This window comes from Hemiscyllium ocellatum, chromosome 6, assembly GCF_020745735.1.
Source record: "Hemiscyllium ocellatum isolate sHemOce1 chromosome 6, sHemOce1.pat.X.cur, whole genome shotgun sequence".
Taxonomy (NCBI): domain Eukaryota; kingdom Metazoa; phylum Chordata; class Chondrichthyes; order Orectolobiformes; family Hemiscylliidae; genus Hemiscyllium; species Hemiscyllium ocellatum.
Window position 1 is genome coordinate 80,187,597 of NC_083406.1, and position 18,855 is coordinate 80,206,451.

General features: G+C 39.3%; 1 protein-coding gene across 1 annotated transcript in view; it reads right to left on the reverse strand.

Annotated features, from left to right (window-relative positions):
• The window catches only part of LOC132816772 (rho GTPase-activating protein 20-like), a 94,457-nt gene extending 76,649 nt beyond the window's left edge, over nucleotides 1-17,808 (reverse strand). Inside the window, exons 1-2 of the mRNA XM_060826703.1 lie at nucleotides 17,471-17,808; nucleotides 9,244-9,329 (exon numbers count right to left, since the gene is read on the reverse strand). Of these exons, the coding sequence (XP_060682686.1) occupies nucleotides 9,244-9,329; nucleotides 17,471-17,566 (182 nt within the window). The 5' untranslated portion in view covers nucleotides 17,567-17,808. The remainder of the gene's footprint in view (nucleotides 1-9,243; nucleotides 9,330-17,470) is intronic.
• Between the last annotated feature and the right edge of the window lie 1,047 nt (nucleotides 17,809-18,855).

Sequence of the window (18,855 nt, forward strand, 5' to 3'; positions counted from 1 at the left end):
AGCCTGACCTCACAAAGGGGAAATCATGCCTGAATAATTGATTAGAATTCTTTGAGGAAGTAACAAGCAGGATAGATAAAGGGGAAGCAGTGGATTTCATATATTTGGATTTTCAGAAGGCATTAGGCTACTTAGTAAAATAAGGGCCCATAGTATTGGAGCTCATATATTAGCCTGGATAAATGATTGGCTAACTAATAGAAGACAGAGCTTCCTTTTTCAGGATGGGAACCTGTATAAAGTGGACCGCTACAGGGATCAATGCTGGGGCCACTATTTACAATATATTTATTAATGACTTCAATGAGGAAACTGAATGCACAATGGCCAAGTGACAGATGACAGAAAATTCACTAAAGAGGAGGAAAACAATAACAATCTGCCATTCCTAGATGTTACAGTAGAGCGAACAGCCAATGGTGACTTCAAACTAGTGTCTGCAGGAAAAGGACACATACAGACCAAATATTGAACTACAGAAGCAATCATCCCAACATCCACAAATAAAACTGCATCAGAACATTATTTCAATGAGCCAATACACACTGCAGCACAGAGAAACTGCACAAAGCAGAAGAAAATCACTTGTACTGTGTATTCAAAAAGAACGGGTACCTAATGAACACAATCTGCCGATTTCTCAGCAACAAACCCAAACAAGCTGACAAAGCATGTCCAGAAACCCTAGCCACTCTCCCCTACATCAAAGACATCTCGGAAATGACTGCCAAACCACTCAGACCCCTTGGCATCATGGTAGCCCACAAACCCACCAACACACTAAAACAGCAGCTAATGAACTTGAAAGACTCTATAAAGACAAGCAAAACTAATGTCATTTACAAAATACGGTGCAAAAACTGTAACAAACACTACATTGGACAAACAGGCAGAAAATTAGCCACCAGGATACATAAACTCCAACTAGCCACAAAATGACATGACCCTCTCTCACTTCTATCCTTACATACAGGTAAGGAAGGACACGACTTCAACTGGGACAACACATCCATCTTAGGACAAGCCAAACAGAGACACGCATGAGAATTCCTAGAAACATGGCATTCCAACCAGAACTCTATCAACAAACACATCGAGTTAGACCCCATTCACCACCCTGAGAAAAAGAACAGGAAATGACATCACCACATGAAATGACATCACCAACCCAAAGAAACCCAAACATATAAATAGAAAGCAGGAATCATGTACACTGCTTTGCCTGAGGCCCACTGAAGATGTTACCTAGTAGGGTGACGAAACGTCTGGAAATGTACCTTCCAGCTCAGCGAGCAAACCTACATCCAGATGACAGAAAAATAGGTGGGAAGACAAGTGCTGAGGATGACCTGGCATTGGAAGAGTGGAGGACTGCTGAAAAGCACCCCTATCTTTGTTGCAAACCTCGTCCTTCCCCTGCAACTTCTCTCCCATCACACTTACCTATGTCTGGCCTCAGACTGACAGTCAGCTCTCAATGGGCAAGGCTTCTGCAAACCACTCCAGATCCTTGATCCTGGGAAAGACCCACTGCTCTCCTTAAGTGCCCTAGTAGCACTTAATTCCATAGATTCTCTTATATAAAAAAAACAATATTGGGCTCTTTCCTGCTCTGAAACCGGCTGGAAGGATCCTTATAGCCTCCATTAAATCCAGCTCATTATGGCAAAAGGAAAGCATCAGTAGGAAATATTTTTTTTTCTAACACATAAAATTAATAGAATGAACCCAGAAACACCCATTCAGTTTGTATGGTCCATTCCAACATTTTTGATTCACCTGAACCTCCTCTTGTTTCTCCCCATAACCTTACTACTAATCGTAAGCATACACTCCAATAGGTTCAGGAACAGCTTCCTCCCTGCCTTGATTAGAGTGACTCTCTAACTTCAAATAATGTTGGTCTTATTAATGTTGATCTTGCTTCATGTACATCCTGTGCAGTGTAATTTGTATTCCTCACTCTGACCAGGTTCTTTTCACCCTATGATTTGTATATCCTTGCTTACTATGATCTGCTTGTACTGCTCACAAACAAACTGTGGGTGGCACGGTGGCACAGTGGTCAGCACTACTGCCTCACAGTGCCAGAGACCTGGGTTCAATTCCTGCCTCAGACGACTGACTGTGTGGAGTTTGCACATTTTCCCGTGTCTGTCTGGGTTTCCTCCCCCTCTGCACACAAAAATGTGCAGATTAGGTGAATTGGCCATGCTAAGTTACCTGTAGTGTTAGGTTAAGGGGTAAATGTAGGGGAATGGGTCTGGATTGGTGTGGACTTGTTGGGCCGAAGGGCCTGTTTCCATACTGTACGTAATGTAATTTTTTTAGATTAGACTTACAGTGTGGAAACAGGCCCTTCGGCCCAACAAGTCCACACCGACCCGCCGAAGCGCAACCCACCCATACCCCTACATTTACCCCTTACCTAACACTACGGGCAATTTAGCTTGGCCAATTCACCTGACCCGCACATCTTTGGACTGTGGGAGGAAACCAGAGCACCCGGAGGAAACCCACGCAGACACGGGAAGAACGTGCAAACTCCACACAGTCAGTCGCCTGAGTCGGGAATTGAACCCGGGTCTAATCTAGTCTTTTCACTGCAGTTGGGTATACTTGATAATAAATCAAATCAATCATCAGTTCTTTTCTTTCTCATATATCTGCTAGCTTCTCCTATTTCTGTGAAATGTTATTTCTGTGTAGATGTTATCAAAACTTTTAGCAATTTTAAAGACCTCGACAACGTTAGGTTATCTCACTCCACTGCTCAATAAAAAAATGATACTCAGCCAGTTCATCCTTTCTGGCTCGATATTCCTCTCAGCTCTTATCTCATTCTTGCAGATTATTTTGCACAAAGCTCAGGACCTCTATATAATAATGGTAACTACTTTAAATATACTTGCACAACATACCATTAACTATGTTGGATCTATGATGCTGTACTGAATGCTAACAATATAGTAATTTGTTTCATAGCTAAAGAACATAGAATATAGACCAGTACAGCACAGAACAGGCCTTTCAATTTACGATGTTGTGCTGAATATGTACACAACAGTTCAATTTACTGCCTTCCATGTGCTTGTCCAGCAGTCGCTTAAATGTCCTTAATGTCTCTGACTCTACTACCACCGCTGGCAGTGCATTCCACACATCTCTGTGTAAAGAACTTACGTCTGACATCTCCCCTACACTTTCTTCCAATCGCCTTAAAATTATGATCCCTTGTGACAGCCATTTCTGCCCTGGGGAAGTCTCTGGCTCCTCCATCTAAGCCTCTCATTACTTTATATGCCTCTATCAAGTCACCTCTCTTCCTTTTCTGTTCAGTGCGAAAACCCTAGCTCACTCAACCTTTCTTCATAAGACAAGCTCTCCAATCCAGGCAATATCCTGGTAAATTTCCTCTGCACCCTCTCTAAAGCATCTACATCCTTCCTATAATGAGACGACCAGAACTGGAAACGATATTCCAAGTGTTGTTTAACCAGGCTGCAGCAAAACCTCAACTCTTAAACTCAATCCCCCTTGTTAATGAAAGCCAAAACACCATGTGCCTTCTTAACAACCCTATCAACTTGGGTGGCAACTTTGAGGGATCAATGTACCTGGTTCCCAAGATCTCACTGTTCCTCCACATTGCCAAGATTCCTGTCTTTAACCCTGTAGAAGTTAGGATCAATGCTGTTTCATTCAGTTAACTACAGATGTGCATGATAATGGACGTGAAACTCAATTTTATTATGGTCCTGCAAGAAAATGCCAAAAGCTATTGGGGCTCAAGCAAGGGTGGCACGATGGTTCAGTGGTTAGCACTGCTGCCTCACAGCACCAAGGTCTCAGGTTTGATTCCAGCCTTGGGTGGCTGGCTCTGTGGAGTTTGCACATATTCCCCTTGTCTGCGTGGGTTTCCTCCAGGTCCACTGGTTTCTTCCCACAGCCAAACATGTGCAGGTCAGGTGAATTGCCCATAGTGTTAAGTGCATTAGTCAGAGGGAAATGGATCTGGGTGGGTTACTCTTTGGAAGGTCGGTGTGGACTTGTTGGGCCAAAGGCCCTGTTTCCAAGCTGTAGGCAATCTAATCCAAAAATTCATTCTTTAGCATTTACCCCAGTTAAAGAAAGAACTTCATTTATATAGCGGCTTTTTGCAAGTTCAAGATATTTAAAATATCTTAGATACCATAGAGTACTTCGACAATCATGTTTTTCTGGTTCTTCATGTGAGTTAACTTTTAACATTGTTACACAATGCTTACATTGTATATTCTGTTACTTGCTTATATCTATTTGAGACTGATGTTGCACAATATATAACAAATTGTAATTTGAGCCATGTTTGTAGGATCTGGACTGTGACATTTTGCTGCGTTGGCAAAAGCAGCAAAAATAAAACCTTGGTGGAAGAATGCTAATAGATATATCACCTAAACTCAGTAAATCCACACACCTCACAATGTTGCTCTACAGTTGATTTAACAGTGGGCTCAGGAATCATAGTCAGTTACATCGCCCTGGTCCCTTAAGAGTTATACATTCAAACACCATTAGACCATAAGAAATAGGAACAGGAGTAAACTGCTCAGCCACTAGAGCCTGCTCTTCCATTCAATAGGGTCATGGCTGATCCAACATTCCTCATGTCCACTTTCCTGCATTTTTCACACAGCTCTTTGATTCTCCAAATGATCAAGAATCTGTCTAGTGCAGCATAAAATAAATTACTGAACCCCAACAACAGTTATAAGCGCAAGTCTGTACTGTTAGTCACTGACTAACTGCAGAATTATATGTATCCTACCTCATATTCCGAGTTAAATGTAGATGGTACTGATCAATAAAGATAGTCATGAGCTGTTTTATATCCCTTAAAGTATTGCTCTGCTCAATTTTCAGTTTCTATATCTGGTGAATACTCAGAATTAAGCTTTGAGTGACATAAACAACATCTCCACCACATACATACCAAAATGACATCATATCAAAGCACATTTCAGGCCTGGAAAGTGCTGCCTAATTATCAAAGAAAGGCATGACAAAAATCTGTTCTCAAATACATTTCTTGGAAATGTGAGTACATCTGAGCCAGCCAACTATCAAATTGATAGAACCTCACCCCAAAGTTCAACAGCAGACTTAACAAGCTTTTGTGTTGCAACCACACATTCAAGAATTCCAACTAAAACAAGCTCACGTTTGAATCGAATTACTGAAAAGCATATGTGTTATCGAAAGCAGTTACAAGAAATTAAATTACACATTCGAATGCCAGTCTTGCTGTCCAGAATTATGTCCTAACCATTGACCATAGAATAGTTAATAAATGCAAAGTCATATTGTCCCTCTTTATTAAAAGGAGACAACAAAATAACAAAATTGAAGGATAAAATAAAATGCAATTCTGTACTTGGCTTAAATAGTTTACTTCATAAATATATTCTACTCATTCTTACTGAGCTGTTGTTGGGTAGGAAGGTCAATTTTTTTTGTACATTTTTTATACGTTTGGTTTGTAATTGACAGTTTAAGTTAAATAATTGTCAGCTTTCAGCAATGTTTTAGCAAGGCCTCCAGTTGTCATAGAGTCAGAGATGTACAGCATGGAAACAGACTCTTTGGTCCAACTCGTCCATGCTGACCAGATATCCTAAATCAATCTAGTCCCATTTGCTAGCACTTGGCCCATATCCCTCTAAAGCCTTCCTATTTATATATCCATCCATATGTCTTTTAAATTCTGCAATTGTACCAGCCCCCACCACTTCCTCTGGCAGTTTATTCCATACACGCATCATCCTCTGCATGAAAATGTTGCCCCTTTGGTCAAATGAGCAGTTAGGCTTAATTAAGAAATAGTTGAAACCAGACAAGCCACCAAAAATTAACCATCGCGTGAAAACAGCATAGCTCAGAACCGATGTCCAGTGGAGGGTGCTCAGGTGTGCAGTGGAATCCCATCTACGTGTAGCCCTGCTCAGATGCAATTTCACATTGGCTCAGGGTCCTGAACCTCCCTCAGAAGCCTGTGCCCCACAACCTGAGCCACCTCCTGACAATGTGTAGTGGGACAAAGAAGCAGGCTCTGTATAGTCAGTATGAGAAGCTGGGCTCGAAATTAAGAAGCAGAACTCAAAAAAGGTCATAATTTCTGTGTTATTGCTTGCGCAAATTGGCAAAGGCAAGTAAGATTACAGTGATAAATGCACGGCTCAAAGACTGGTTTAGGAGAAGAGAGTTCTGTTGCATAGGGAACTGGCAGCGCTTCTGGGGACAGTGAGTTCTATTCCAATGATACAATCTACACCTGACTGTGTTGGTATTAGAGCCAACCATGTAACAAGAGAAGTAGAGGAGATTTCAAACTAAATAGTGGAGACAAATGATTGGATTTTGAAAAACAGAAGGAAAACTTCCTTCTTTGGGAATCAAATAATAGTGTCAAACCGAATGGAGAAGTTGGGAGATAATAAACGGTGGTAGAAAGGGACAGTGGGTACAAATCTAAAAGTTAACCAACAAGTAAGATTAGAATTTACAGAAAAGATAAATCTAAAAGCGCTGTATTTGAGGTACACAACATGCAAAACAAAACAGATGAACTGAGAGCACAAATAAAATTGAATAAGTACAATCTAGGAGCTATTACAGAGATATAACTGCAGAATGATATGGATTGGGATATGAATCTTGAAGGTTTTAGTACATCAGGAATAACCAGGAAACCAGGAAAAGGTGAAGACATGGCTTTGGTAGTTAGTAATAAGAGCAATGACCTCAGTTAGGAAACCAAGATGCAGAAACAGTTTGAGTAGAATAAAGGGGTATAAAGACAGAAATCATTTGACAGTGGTGCACAGACCCCCTAACAGTAACCACATGGTATATAGGAGCATAAAGGAGGATAAAATGATACCTTTCAGAAAGGCATTGTGATAATTGCAGGAGAGTTTAATTTACATATATTGAATGGAAAGTCAAAAGAGTAAAAATGGTTTAGATGAGGATTTTATAGAATGTTTTCAGATAATTTCTTAAAACAGCATGTTGTGGAGCTGACCAGAGAACTGGCTCTACTAAACCTGGTATTGTGCAACGTGACTGAATTAATGAATGATCTTACAGTGAATGTAATCTTAGCAGTGCTCATATGACTGAATTTTACTTTCACTTTGAGGGAGAGAGGAATGGGTCCAAGACTATTTTCGTAAATTTAATTATGGGACTAAGGAGGCCGATAAAACTGGCTAAAGTAAATCATCAAATTAGGTTCAACGATACATCAATAGAGATGCCACGGCAGATATAGATTCACAAAGTGCAGAAATGGCCCTTCAGCCCATTGACATAACTACCATTAAAAATGCAGTAATCCTGACTTCCTGCACTGACTTCCAGTAAAAACTGAAAATGGTGAATCAATAATGGAAAATAAGGAAATAGATTAATTAACTTGGTGTTTTGCAACAGTCTAGGAGGATATAAATCTCAGAAGCAACTATAAAGCCCTCAGAGGAGGAACTCTAGAAAATTACAATCACCAGAGATGTAGTATATTTTTGAAGCTCCAGGCCAACAAATGTCTAGATCCTGAGTTGTGATGGCAGGTGTACCTCAAAATGGAATGTTAGTGTACAGTATCAATTTTGAGCAACTCTTTGTTGGGAACTTGGTGCATCTTTGTCTTAATCTTGGAGAAGCAAGGCTGAGCAGCTTTCCTCAGTTATGTTATCTAGGTAGATAGCTTCTGTAAAATGATCTAAAGACATACATCAGCAGCAAGAAGAAGAATGTGACAAAGATTATCAGTGCCAGATCACATCCCTGGTTGAGCTCACTGCAGATCTCAAAGATTTTCAGTATTGTCCCGTTATAGCTGACCTTATGGATAATGTTGTCATCGAAAGGGGAGATCACATTGAACAGCTTTAGAAGTTAGGTAATTTTCTCCAGCAGCTTAAATAGACAGGCTCTGCTCATGTGGTCAAATCCCTTGCTTAAATCAACGAGGGCTTAGAGAGTCTGGGTTATAAGGCTAGGCTGGATAACCTGGGACGTTTTTCATTGGAGCAGAGGAGGTTGAGGAGTGACCTTATAAAGGTTTATAAAATCATGAGAGGTATAGATAATATGAATAGTAAAAGTCTTTTCCCTAGGGTGGGGGAGTTTAAACTAGGAGGCCTGGTTTAAAAGGAAGAAGATTTAAAAGAGACATTGAGGGGCACTTTTGCACAGAGAGAGTGGTTCATATGTGGAATGAACTGCCAAAGGAAGTGGTAGATGTAGATACATTTTCAACATTTAAAAGACAGGAAAGATTTAGAGGGATATAAGCCAAATGCAGGCAAGTGGGGCTAGTTTAGTTTGAGTGTGTTGGACCGAAGGGTCTGTTCCTGTGCTGTATGACTCTATGACTTAGCAATTCCCCTAATAGGGCTGTCAAGCTCCTCACAGAACTGGAAGGGTGACATGATTATTCTCTATTTAGAAGTCAAGAATCAGATCAAAAGCAATGGCTTCACAGACGGGACAAAGCCATAAAATACTTAATTGTTTTACATGTTCTAGTAATGATAACTTCATACATTCCAAGTTTATACATAATATTTTTCTCTACACATTTTTCATATCAAACAGACTCAAATTGTACTGATGATTAAACGAGGTTTAATTTCCTTCTGTATAGATTGTTGAGACTTTGTCAGTGGCCTCACCTTTCATGTTGTCAGATATTGCATCTCAAAAGGTGAAAATATATGCTTATCTAAATGAGTTATTACTTCAATGCAGACTTATGCTAGCAGTCCAACAGCTTAATGAATTATATTAATGCGGACACAATACTTAAAAGTGTATATTCTGTCAAGTGCTTCCCCACTTGAAAAGGTCACAGTTTCATCAAAAAAGCTAAAGAGAAAAAGCCGAATAATCATAAAATACTACAAAGGAGGCCATTCTGTCCAATGAGGCAGTACCATTTGTTTCAAACAACAACAGAGCTAGTTCTCAATTCCCTCATTTTCTACTTTAGTTACTTATCCAAGTTCCTTTATGGAAGGTCAATCGAAAAATGAAATTCACTCTCACTTTCAAATAACCCATTATCAAATAATCAGCCTACCTGGGAACAAGAGTTCAATTCATTGGCTCACTCAGGGGATGATACACTACTGCAGGGAGATGAATAAGAAATTTATAACATGCTAGGGTATGTGTGCAGAAAGTGATTTGATTTACCTGGACAGTGATCTGGACTTGCTAAGGGCTTTGCTAATCACCAAAGAAGGAGCTGACTGTCGTCTCTGGGCCAGACTTTTCATTATCTGCATTAAAGAGAAAAAAGAAACAAAGATACAGTTATCTGCTTGAATTTTTTATCCTTAGTTACATTTGTACTAGGAAATTCAAAGTTCATAAACTAATCAGCATTAACGATTCAATCGATAGCAGGATAGCAGTTCTGTGGGCTTTGCTATAAACCCAGTAACTCAGTGTAACAAAGTCAGAGTAGCACGTTCTGAAAGTTTGATATAAGCTGAAGAATATTGATGGGAGGTGGTGGTATTGTCACTGGATTAGCAATCCAGAGACTCAGTCTAAAGTGCTGGGGACATGAGTTTCAATTCCATGATGGCAGATTCAGAGACTTGAACTAACTTAATACATCTGGAATTAAAACCTAGTGAAAACATAGTTGATTGTTGTAAAAACATATTTGGTTCACTAATGTCCTCTGGCAAAGGGAAAGCTGCCAAGCTCACTTGGTCTGGCCCCAATGCAACTCTAGATCCAATGTGATTGACCACCCTCTGCTACAATTATATTTAATCATTACAAAGTCTGATAAAAAGCATCATCCTGAGAAAATGAATATGTCCCAGACACCACAATAACCAGCCCTAACTCTATACTGTTGGTGGGACAGGGCATAGCCATGAAAGGCAGCAAAACAATGTTTTACATTTGGGAAGGAATCCAGACTCCACAAAGCCTCAGTTTCAGGTCAAAAATAACCAAGAATACCTCCTACCGATTAACGCTCACCATTCCCTTCATCTGATAAATCAGTTTTCCCATGTTGAACAGCATTTGGAGGAAACATTGGTGGAAGCGTTGGAGGAAACATTGGTGAAGGGTGGGGTCTTCATTGTCAACACTAAGACTGGCTTATTAGCACTGCTACTGATTGGTCGATTCCTAAAGGATGTAGCTGCTTGACTGGGTCTGTGGCAGATGGGAAGGGGACCAACAAGATGGAAAAAACATAGCTGACTTTGTCCTCTCAAGTCTTCCTTGAACAGATGCATCTGTCCATGACAGCATTGGCAGCAGTGACCACTACATAGTATTCGTGGAGACCAAGTCCTCTCTTCACATTGAGGATACCTTCCATTATGTTGTGTGGCAATGCCACCATACTGATTGGGCTAAATATTGAGCAAATCCAGCATCTAACAGCTCTTTTCTCATATGCTTACTTCCCTAACATAGTTTTACACCTCCCCTCTGAACCTTTTGTAATCCTTTGATGCTCAATTGTATTTTCCACCTGAATCTGTCAGAAGCACCCTATTGAATGAATAACCTTAAAAAGAAATTCAATTAAGAATGTATAAATCCCTCCTTTAAATGTGTTAATTGATTCTAGCAAAGTTTCTATCATATTGCTGTTAACACTGATCCCAGTTCAAATGTTAGAATTAACCTTATGGAGACTGTTAACTAGATTCAGATTCTAAATTTTAATGTCACGTGTACTCAAGTACAGTGAAAAGTGTATAACATCGCCACACGCGGCACAATTTAAGGTACCAAGGTGCAAAAAAAATCGGTACAGAGCAGTAAGAGTAACGAGAGTTCAAAAGTTAAGCGGTACTTCATAGAATAATAGAAAAATGTGAAAGTAAGGTAATAGTTAACATTAAAGTCTTTCATATTAAAGTGGATCATGGAGCATTTTACAAATAATTTAAACTTGCATTGAAAAATGGTTGGAATATTCTATCCTCAAGCCAACATAAGTCCTCTGGCAGCATTTCTTCATAAGTCCAGTGTATGTCGAAATACTTTTCAATGTTGCTGCTGCAATGAAGTTCAGTCTGCTAGGATGCCCGCGTTCCAACTACCAAAGCAAACCCTCTTCACCTAGCTCAAGGAAGGCACTCAAATGAGAGGAGAACAAAGGGTACTTTTCAAAGACTCCTTGGAAACTTCCCTCAAGAAATATTACATAAATGTTAATGCATGGGAGATCATCACTCTGAAGAAACCCCAGTGAGAAGGAATGCAATTATTCAATAATACACATGTTGGCAAGAGGATGTACGGAAAAGGAACCAGAGAAAGGAATGCCAACAATCTAAAGGCCAAGGACCACTTCCACTCCCAGAAACACCTGCCAAAAGTGTGGTCAGAAATGCAGCTCCAGGATCAGGCTCATCAACCACACAAGGACCCACAGAATAGTTGAAGAAACATACCGACTTCTACACACAAGTTTAGGCTATTTATCATTTTAAAAGATTGGAATTAAAATAAGTGAATATCTTCTGCTCAGTTATGAGTCACATACAAAGCTGCAAAAGTTTATCTCTAATTAAACCACCTTTTTATAGAAAAAGAGTGAAAAATTACTAATCCAATACCAGAAATTGCAGTATCATTGAGAGTCAGAATAACGAGCATTGCTGAATTGCATTGATAGCTATTTTCAATCCACGGGTGAGTAAACCTTCAGAGAGAACTTTACTCAAATAATATTATATACAATAAATGTTGATATTCTCAAATTGATTTAGTTTAATATTGAGGTAAACGATTATTGCCATCATGCAATGTGCTAAAAGTAACAGTAAGATAAATGTTCTTCTGTCATGTAAATTTCTGCTTCTATTGTGTGCATTAATATAGCAAACTTGATATGGTAAGGAAGTACTTCTGGCGTGCTCAGATTACAAAAGTTTCAGCCAGTACCTAGGACTCTTAGTATATTTTGTGTGACATTTTCATTTTGTCCTGATTTTTGTTGATACAAATTGCCCTCTTGCAACTTAAGCAGGTAATAATTACAATTAACAGTTAAAGTTGTTTCCACTAGAGTTTTGAAGAGTGAGGGATAACTGAATTGAAGCATATAAGATGCTGAATGGTCTTAATGTTTTTTTCTTGTAGGTCATTCCAGAACTAGGAGCATTGTTTCAAATTAGAGTTATCCTTTAAGTACCACAAAGGAAGGGATTTTGTTTTCCTCTGAGATGGTTGAGCTAGTTTGGAACTCTGCCTCAGAGGTAGATAGTTTCTTTTCAGGCAGGGGAATGAAAGGATGTTGGGCTAGATGGAAATGTGGAATTCAATCAGAAACAAGTCTGGTATTATCTTATTGAATGGTAGAGCAGACTTGAGGAGCAAAATGATTTATTTCTGATTCTAATGTTCACAATGTATAACAGGTTTAATTTTTCTGGAGAAAAGCAGCAGAGATTAGAAAATAATTTTGGCAAAACAATGTGTGATCATACTGTTATTTTAACAGCAAAATATTTTATAAATTTTAATTATATGCTGATAAATTGCACATGTCCATAGACTTTCTTGTTTCACATCATAGAGGTGAAACTCATTTTGGATATAGTGGGAGCTAAGGATTCCTCCTTTTGGATTCGACACTGTTTACATTCTTAAAGCACTGAAGGAAAACATCAGCCTATAAACAATCCACAGTCAATGCACAGAATATTCCTGAACTAATTGCATTCCTTCTGCTCAGAAAAAACATACCTGAAAACGCTATGCTTTTTTAAGTGTCATATTGGCTGGCAGCCATTAATAACAATGTAGATTTTTAGTAGTTTGCTTCACCTGATCCTAATTACTCCTTATACTAATTGATCATCAAATATTTGTAACATTCAGATATTCCATTCTTTGAAGGAATTTTTTTTCAGCTTTTCTTGAAATATTGTATGTTGTTTATTACACAGAAACATGCTCCACTTGCTGTGAGGAATGCTTGGACATTCTCTCAACTTTTCAAAATTATACAGTTTTCTATTGTTTGCTGTTTCCTTTTATTACTGTAAATATATAAAACAGATGCTGTTACCTCTGAAAAACACTTTCTTTGAAACACCACCACCATATATTAATGATATAAGAAAAAAAAAATTCCACAAAATAACTGCAAAAATTGAGTTTGCCCAATAAGTACAAGTTACTTTGAGTCTAGAACATATTTTTAAGTTGTAATGGTTTGACAGAATCATGCAATCCTGCACTACCTTCATGTAGACACAATGTGTTTCCTGCTATAAGACCAAAGGAAAAGAGCTTTTGCTCTTGAAGCCTGCTCATCAATTCAATTAGATCATGTCTGATCCATATTCCATTGTTACTTAACCTCACTCTTTAGTTCCTTATACCTTAGTATTTTACCCTAAATCTGGAATGATTTCACTCAGACCCTGATCTTATCTGCCTTCCCTTACACTGGAACACTGTTTAAGGGACAGCAAGCGAAAGTTAAGTGAGCACTGTTTGAGAGTCATCTGATAATGAAAACAATATTACTGTTGTTAGCTGCTTGTTCACTCTAAAAGCCACAGGCGTGTGTGTCTGTGTGTGTATGGTTGTGGCTCCAATGGGAGTGGGGAAGGGAATGAAGAAAAGAACACTAATATAGAAAGAACTATTCTGCAGGAAATTTCATTTAAAATTTGGTAGGAAGTGTTCTATGGACCATAAAGAAAAGATGAACAGCCATACAGCCAGCAGGTCATTTCAGTCACCATTCCCCACCCCCACCCACCCCAGAAGATTTGTTTTCCCTTCTGATCTATAGTAACACTCAGGAAACTACTGGAGAAGATTAAGGAATATAAAATTAATAGAAGGAGAGCAAATTGGATTAAAAACTGGTTTGCAAGGGAGAAGAAAAGAATAGAATTAAGGGGAGTTTCTCAGAATGGTTGCCAGTGAGTAAGCATATTCAACAGAGTTCTGTTCTTGAATTGCTTCTGTTCACAGTGTACATCAATGACTTGGATTGAAGGTTAGTTTTCCAGATGATACTGAACTATTGATATAAATAATTCTAAAATTCAATTGAAAATGCAATGAGTTACTGCTAAATAGTATGATGCATAAAGAAATTGCAGATGGAATTTAATATTACTACATGTGAGATGCTGCATTTCTGTAAAAGTTGGGTAGGAGGAAGACCAGCAGGATTTAAATTTCAGGTTAAAAAGGGAATAAAAACAACCTCTCAAGTGTATGATGTAATCAATAAGGAATAATGGGATCAGACAAATTGAATTGAATTATAAAAGCAAGATATAATAGTAAATACAAAATCATAGTAAGGTACAATTGGAGTACATCATGTAGTTTTCATCTCCATAGTTCATCTCCACATGTCGAGATTATATAAACAACACAACACAGAATGGTATCTAGTGTGAGGAACATTACAGCAGGATGGTATCTGGTATAAGGAAATATAATTGTGAATTTGGCAAAGATCCTTAGACAGCTCCTTCCAAACTCACAACCATGACCACAGGGTTGGAAGATTTGAGCTAGAGGGAGAGGTTGAATAGACTAGTGTCAAGATTAGAGTGGTGCTGGAGAGCACAGCAGGTCAGGAAAATCAACGTTTTGGGCAAAAGCCCTTCATGAAGACTCCTGCTCTTCAGATGGTGCCTGACCTGTTTGGCTTTTCCACTCTAATCTTGATTCTAATCTCCAGCATTTACAATACCCACTTCCGCCTAGTTGAATAGGCTGGGGCTGTTTTCCCTGGAGCATCGGAGGCTGAGGGGTGATCTTATAGAGGTTTATAAAATCATGAGGGGCGTGGATAGGGTAAATCGACAAGGTCTTTTCCCTGAGGTGGGGGTGTCCAGAACTAGAGGGCATAGGTTTAGGGTGAGAGGGGAAAGATATAAAAGAGACCTAAGGGGCAAGTTTTTAATGCAAAGGGTGGTGCGTGTGTGGAATAGGCTGCCAGAGGAAGTGGTGGAGGCTAGTACAATTGCAACATTTAAAAGGCATCTGGATGGGTGTATGAATAGGAAGGGTTTGGAGGGATAGGGGCCAGGTGCTGGCAGGTGGGACTAGATTGGTTGGGATATCTGGTCAGCAAGGACGAGTTGCACCAAAGGGTCTGTTTCCGTGCTGTACATTTCTATGACTCTATGAGTCTATGACTCTGTTTAGAAGGAGAAGAGTAGCAGGTACATGGGAACATCCTCACCTGCAAGTTTCCCTCCCAGCCACTCAACATCCTGATTCGGAAATATATCGTAATTCCTTCATTATTGTTTGGTCAAAATTCTTCCATTGTGGATTTACATACGACATGTGGTTGCAACAGTTCAAGGAGACAGTTTACCACCACCTTCTTAAGACTAACTAGGAATAGGTAACAGACACTGGCCAGCCAGCAGCACTCACACCCCATGAGTGAATACAAAAAAAGAGTACAGAGCAAATTAAAAAGTTATTTGATAGAGATATTATGGAACACAACAGATTGAAATGTGCTCTTTACTACAATTGACTGAGTTAGAACCAAGGGGCCCCGAGGTAAGATGAACAAATTTAAATTTAAAATAGATAATAGAAGAAATCTTATTTTCTAGAAGGTTGTTAGACTCCAGAACGTACTACCAGAGATAGTGATTGAGGGAGACAGTATGTCAATATTTAATAACTGGTTAGATAGTGAACAAAGCAAATACATGGAATTAGCACTATTGATCATATTGCAGATATACATCAAAACAGAATTATTGGGCTAAAGGTTTCCATTGTATAATTATGCATAATTCCATAAAGGAGAATATTTGTGTTCATAAGAATATAAAACCTTAAATGTTTAGAAATATTTTATTTTCAATATGGCTATTTTAGAAACTGTTTCTGGAGCAAATATTGACAAACTAGCCCAAAGGGAGGTTAAAACAATGCTAAACATCCCAGCAATGCATTGCTCACACTTTTCAGTCTCTGCCAGCTCCGTTTGCAATCAACCTCCACCCCTTCAGTTTACCCTTCTCTAAATCATGGTGGCATGATCAGTGCTCCTCAGCTAGCTCTTTTCATTGTTTTACTACATTACGTGATATTTTTTTTTAAAAATGAAAGATTACAATATTTTGTGGCTATATTCCCAATGTTTATAATAATACGTTACATTTACCACGTGAATAGCCACCCTCTAGAAGGCATACAGAGAGAATTCCTGACATCCAAAACAGTCAGGTATATATTCGCAGTCACACATACACACACACTTCTCTCAGCAATACAAACTGCTACATATTTGGTTCCTCACGTATTTTTCTTAAGCTGTGCATCACCAATTCTGTGTACAATGTTGCGTCCCAAATTTCATTTGATGGATATCTGAGCAAAGATAATGAGTTCAGGGGTCAAATAAAATCCTTAATCACTTCATTTTGGCTGACTGGATAGTTCAGATACTGTTCCTTAGCTAAGAGGCAAAAACGATGAATTATTGTAATTATATAAAATTAGATACAAAACTCCAAAGCCTTTTCTCTTCCTCCAGCACCTAATGTCAAAACCAACCTCAAACAAAATAACCTTTTTTTTTAACAAGTTTGTTACCATGGAGTCTCGAGCTTTGACAGTCTCAGCCACAGCATTCAAAATCCTCTCATGATGAATCAGAACAAATGTCGTTATTAATAAGGGTATCTCTGATCACCACATTGGGCGGTCAGCCGTTCAGAAACTTAAAAGCTGCGTTTCCCTTCACATTGACAGCTGACATTCAAACAGATCCATAGGACACTGGTCTTTGAACTGAACGGCTTGGCCCACCCTACCCGAGGCCAAATTACCCAGATGGGCTCCATTAGTGCTGGAACAATCCAATTATCATTGTTTACAGAAGTGTTTTGGATTACAATGATCTATTTTCTCACCCATTCTCCCAAGAATACACAATCCAGGTGCTGGACTGTTTCTTTTTCTTCAACTGGTTGACTTTTTTTTATGTGTCGCCTAACACAGGAGACACAGAATTTGTCAAAATAATGCCTTTTCATCGCGTCACATTGAAACTGTGACATGCCAGAAAAGTTCAACATGATGAGTATTTTCTTTCGCGTCTAAACGTTAATTGGCGTTTGTATAATTGCTGTTTACAGCAAGTACTGACAAAACAACAGCTTTGTTTTAGAATCGTCTTCATCATGCTGCGCCCTTTTCCTAATTCCAACCGAAATCGTGTGAGTAGAACATGTTTACCTCGTGAACACTGCTGCAAAGAAACAGCTGGAGAAGTCTCATTCTGTTTGGTATAAACAAAACCTACACAGGAACAATCGCATACCCACAACAAGTACTCCACTAAAGTAATCTGTACCGTGCCTCCCATCCTCAATGGGCTGCTTTGCAAAAACCAGACCGATCCACAGAGTGATTTCAAAATTACCTTCTTCTCTTCTGTTCCTCCACAGCCCGATATTCGAGATTCCCCCGTCAACGAAGAAGAACGGCTCTGACCAATGTTATCCTGTTGAGGTGACATCGTTTGACAGTGTATAATTCCTTAGTTGCCGCCTGAATTCATTACAGGGACAAGACAACTATTCACCAGACTAGGAGCTGAGATTCTGGGTGTTGCAGCTAACGGGACTTCATTCGAGTGAAAAGGAGTCTCTCTCTCTCACACACACACACACACACACAGAGGAAACTAATGGTCTCAGCAGTAGCTCCGAATTGCTGGCTATCTGACGATCTTGTTATTAAGTAAGCTTAGTTAAAGCCAGCGTCATTGCTTTACTATGGATACTACTCTTCTCGTGTGTCAGGCTCTGGGTCTTAAAGACCTACGGGTTACATACTTAGCTGAACGCAAACATCAGTTGGAAATTTGCGCGTATTATAAATCTGGGTAGGCGCTCTCTACAGGTCCTGCCTGTCCTAGCTCTTTATTCAGCAACCCGGCTCTCCTGTAAACCGAGCACAGAAATGAACTGGCTACCACAAACACGGTTACTCCTCTTTGTTTCCTTGTTGTATCTTATTGACAGCCAGAATAAACTCCTGTCTGATTAAAAACTGAACATAGCTTTACACATAATGCATTCTTTTTCCCTCTCTGATTTCCAGTGTCGAGAAATCCATTCACTAATATATGGATTGTAGTGAGGATTGAAATAAAATTCTGGGAATCAAGTTGTTGCAGAATTTGGAAAAATGAGTTTATAGAGGTTGTGAAGAAGAGTCACTGGACTCCAAACATTAACTGTTTTCTCTCCACAGAAACTGCTAGACCTGTTGAGTCTTTGCTGCAATGTCTGTTTTTGTTTTCAAATGTGCTCTTGAGTCATTAAAAATAAGAAGAATCAGATTAATTTTCATCCTCCAGCCTTCAAAATTGCTGTGATTAACCCCTCCTCAAAAAGTCCAACAATAATCTTTCCACCTTTTCCATATACTGTCAAATCCCCAAGTTTTCATTCATCAGTAAAGTATTTAAACATTTCAGTTGTTCCCAGTATCCTGTCCGCCTATCTTATAACTACTTCCTCTGTTCTCTGCTCAAAAACAGGCGCAACCCACAGAGCTGTGCCCTCCATGACAGGTAAGGCAAAGAAACGGGTCTTGACTCCATCCCAGTTGGAACAGGGATCAAACTCCATGTTGTTGGCACCAGTCTGATCCACATCAGCCTTCCAGGTGACTAGGTCCTCAAGAAGTTCACAATGGATGCGTGTGGATGCTGATTGTTATGGGTAGTGATGGTGGGGACTCCAATTTCATGGCTGACTAGGAATCTCTCATGCTCTTAACTGCCTGCCATAGGTATGT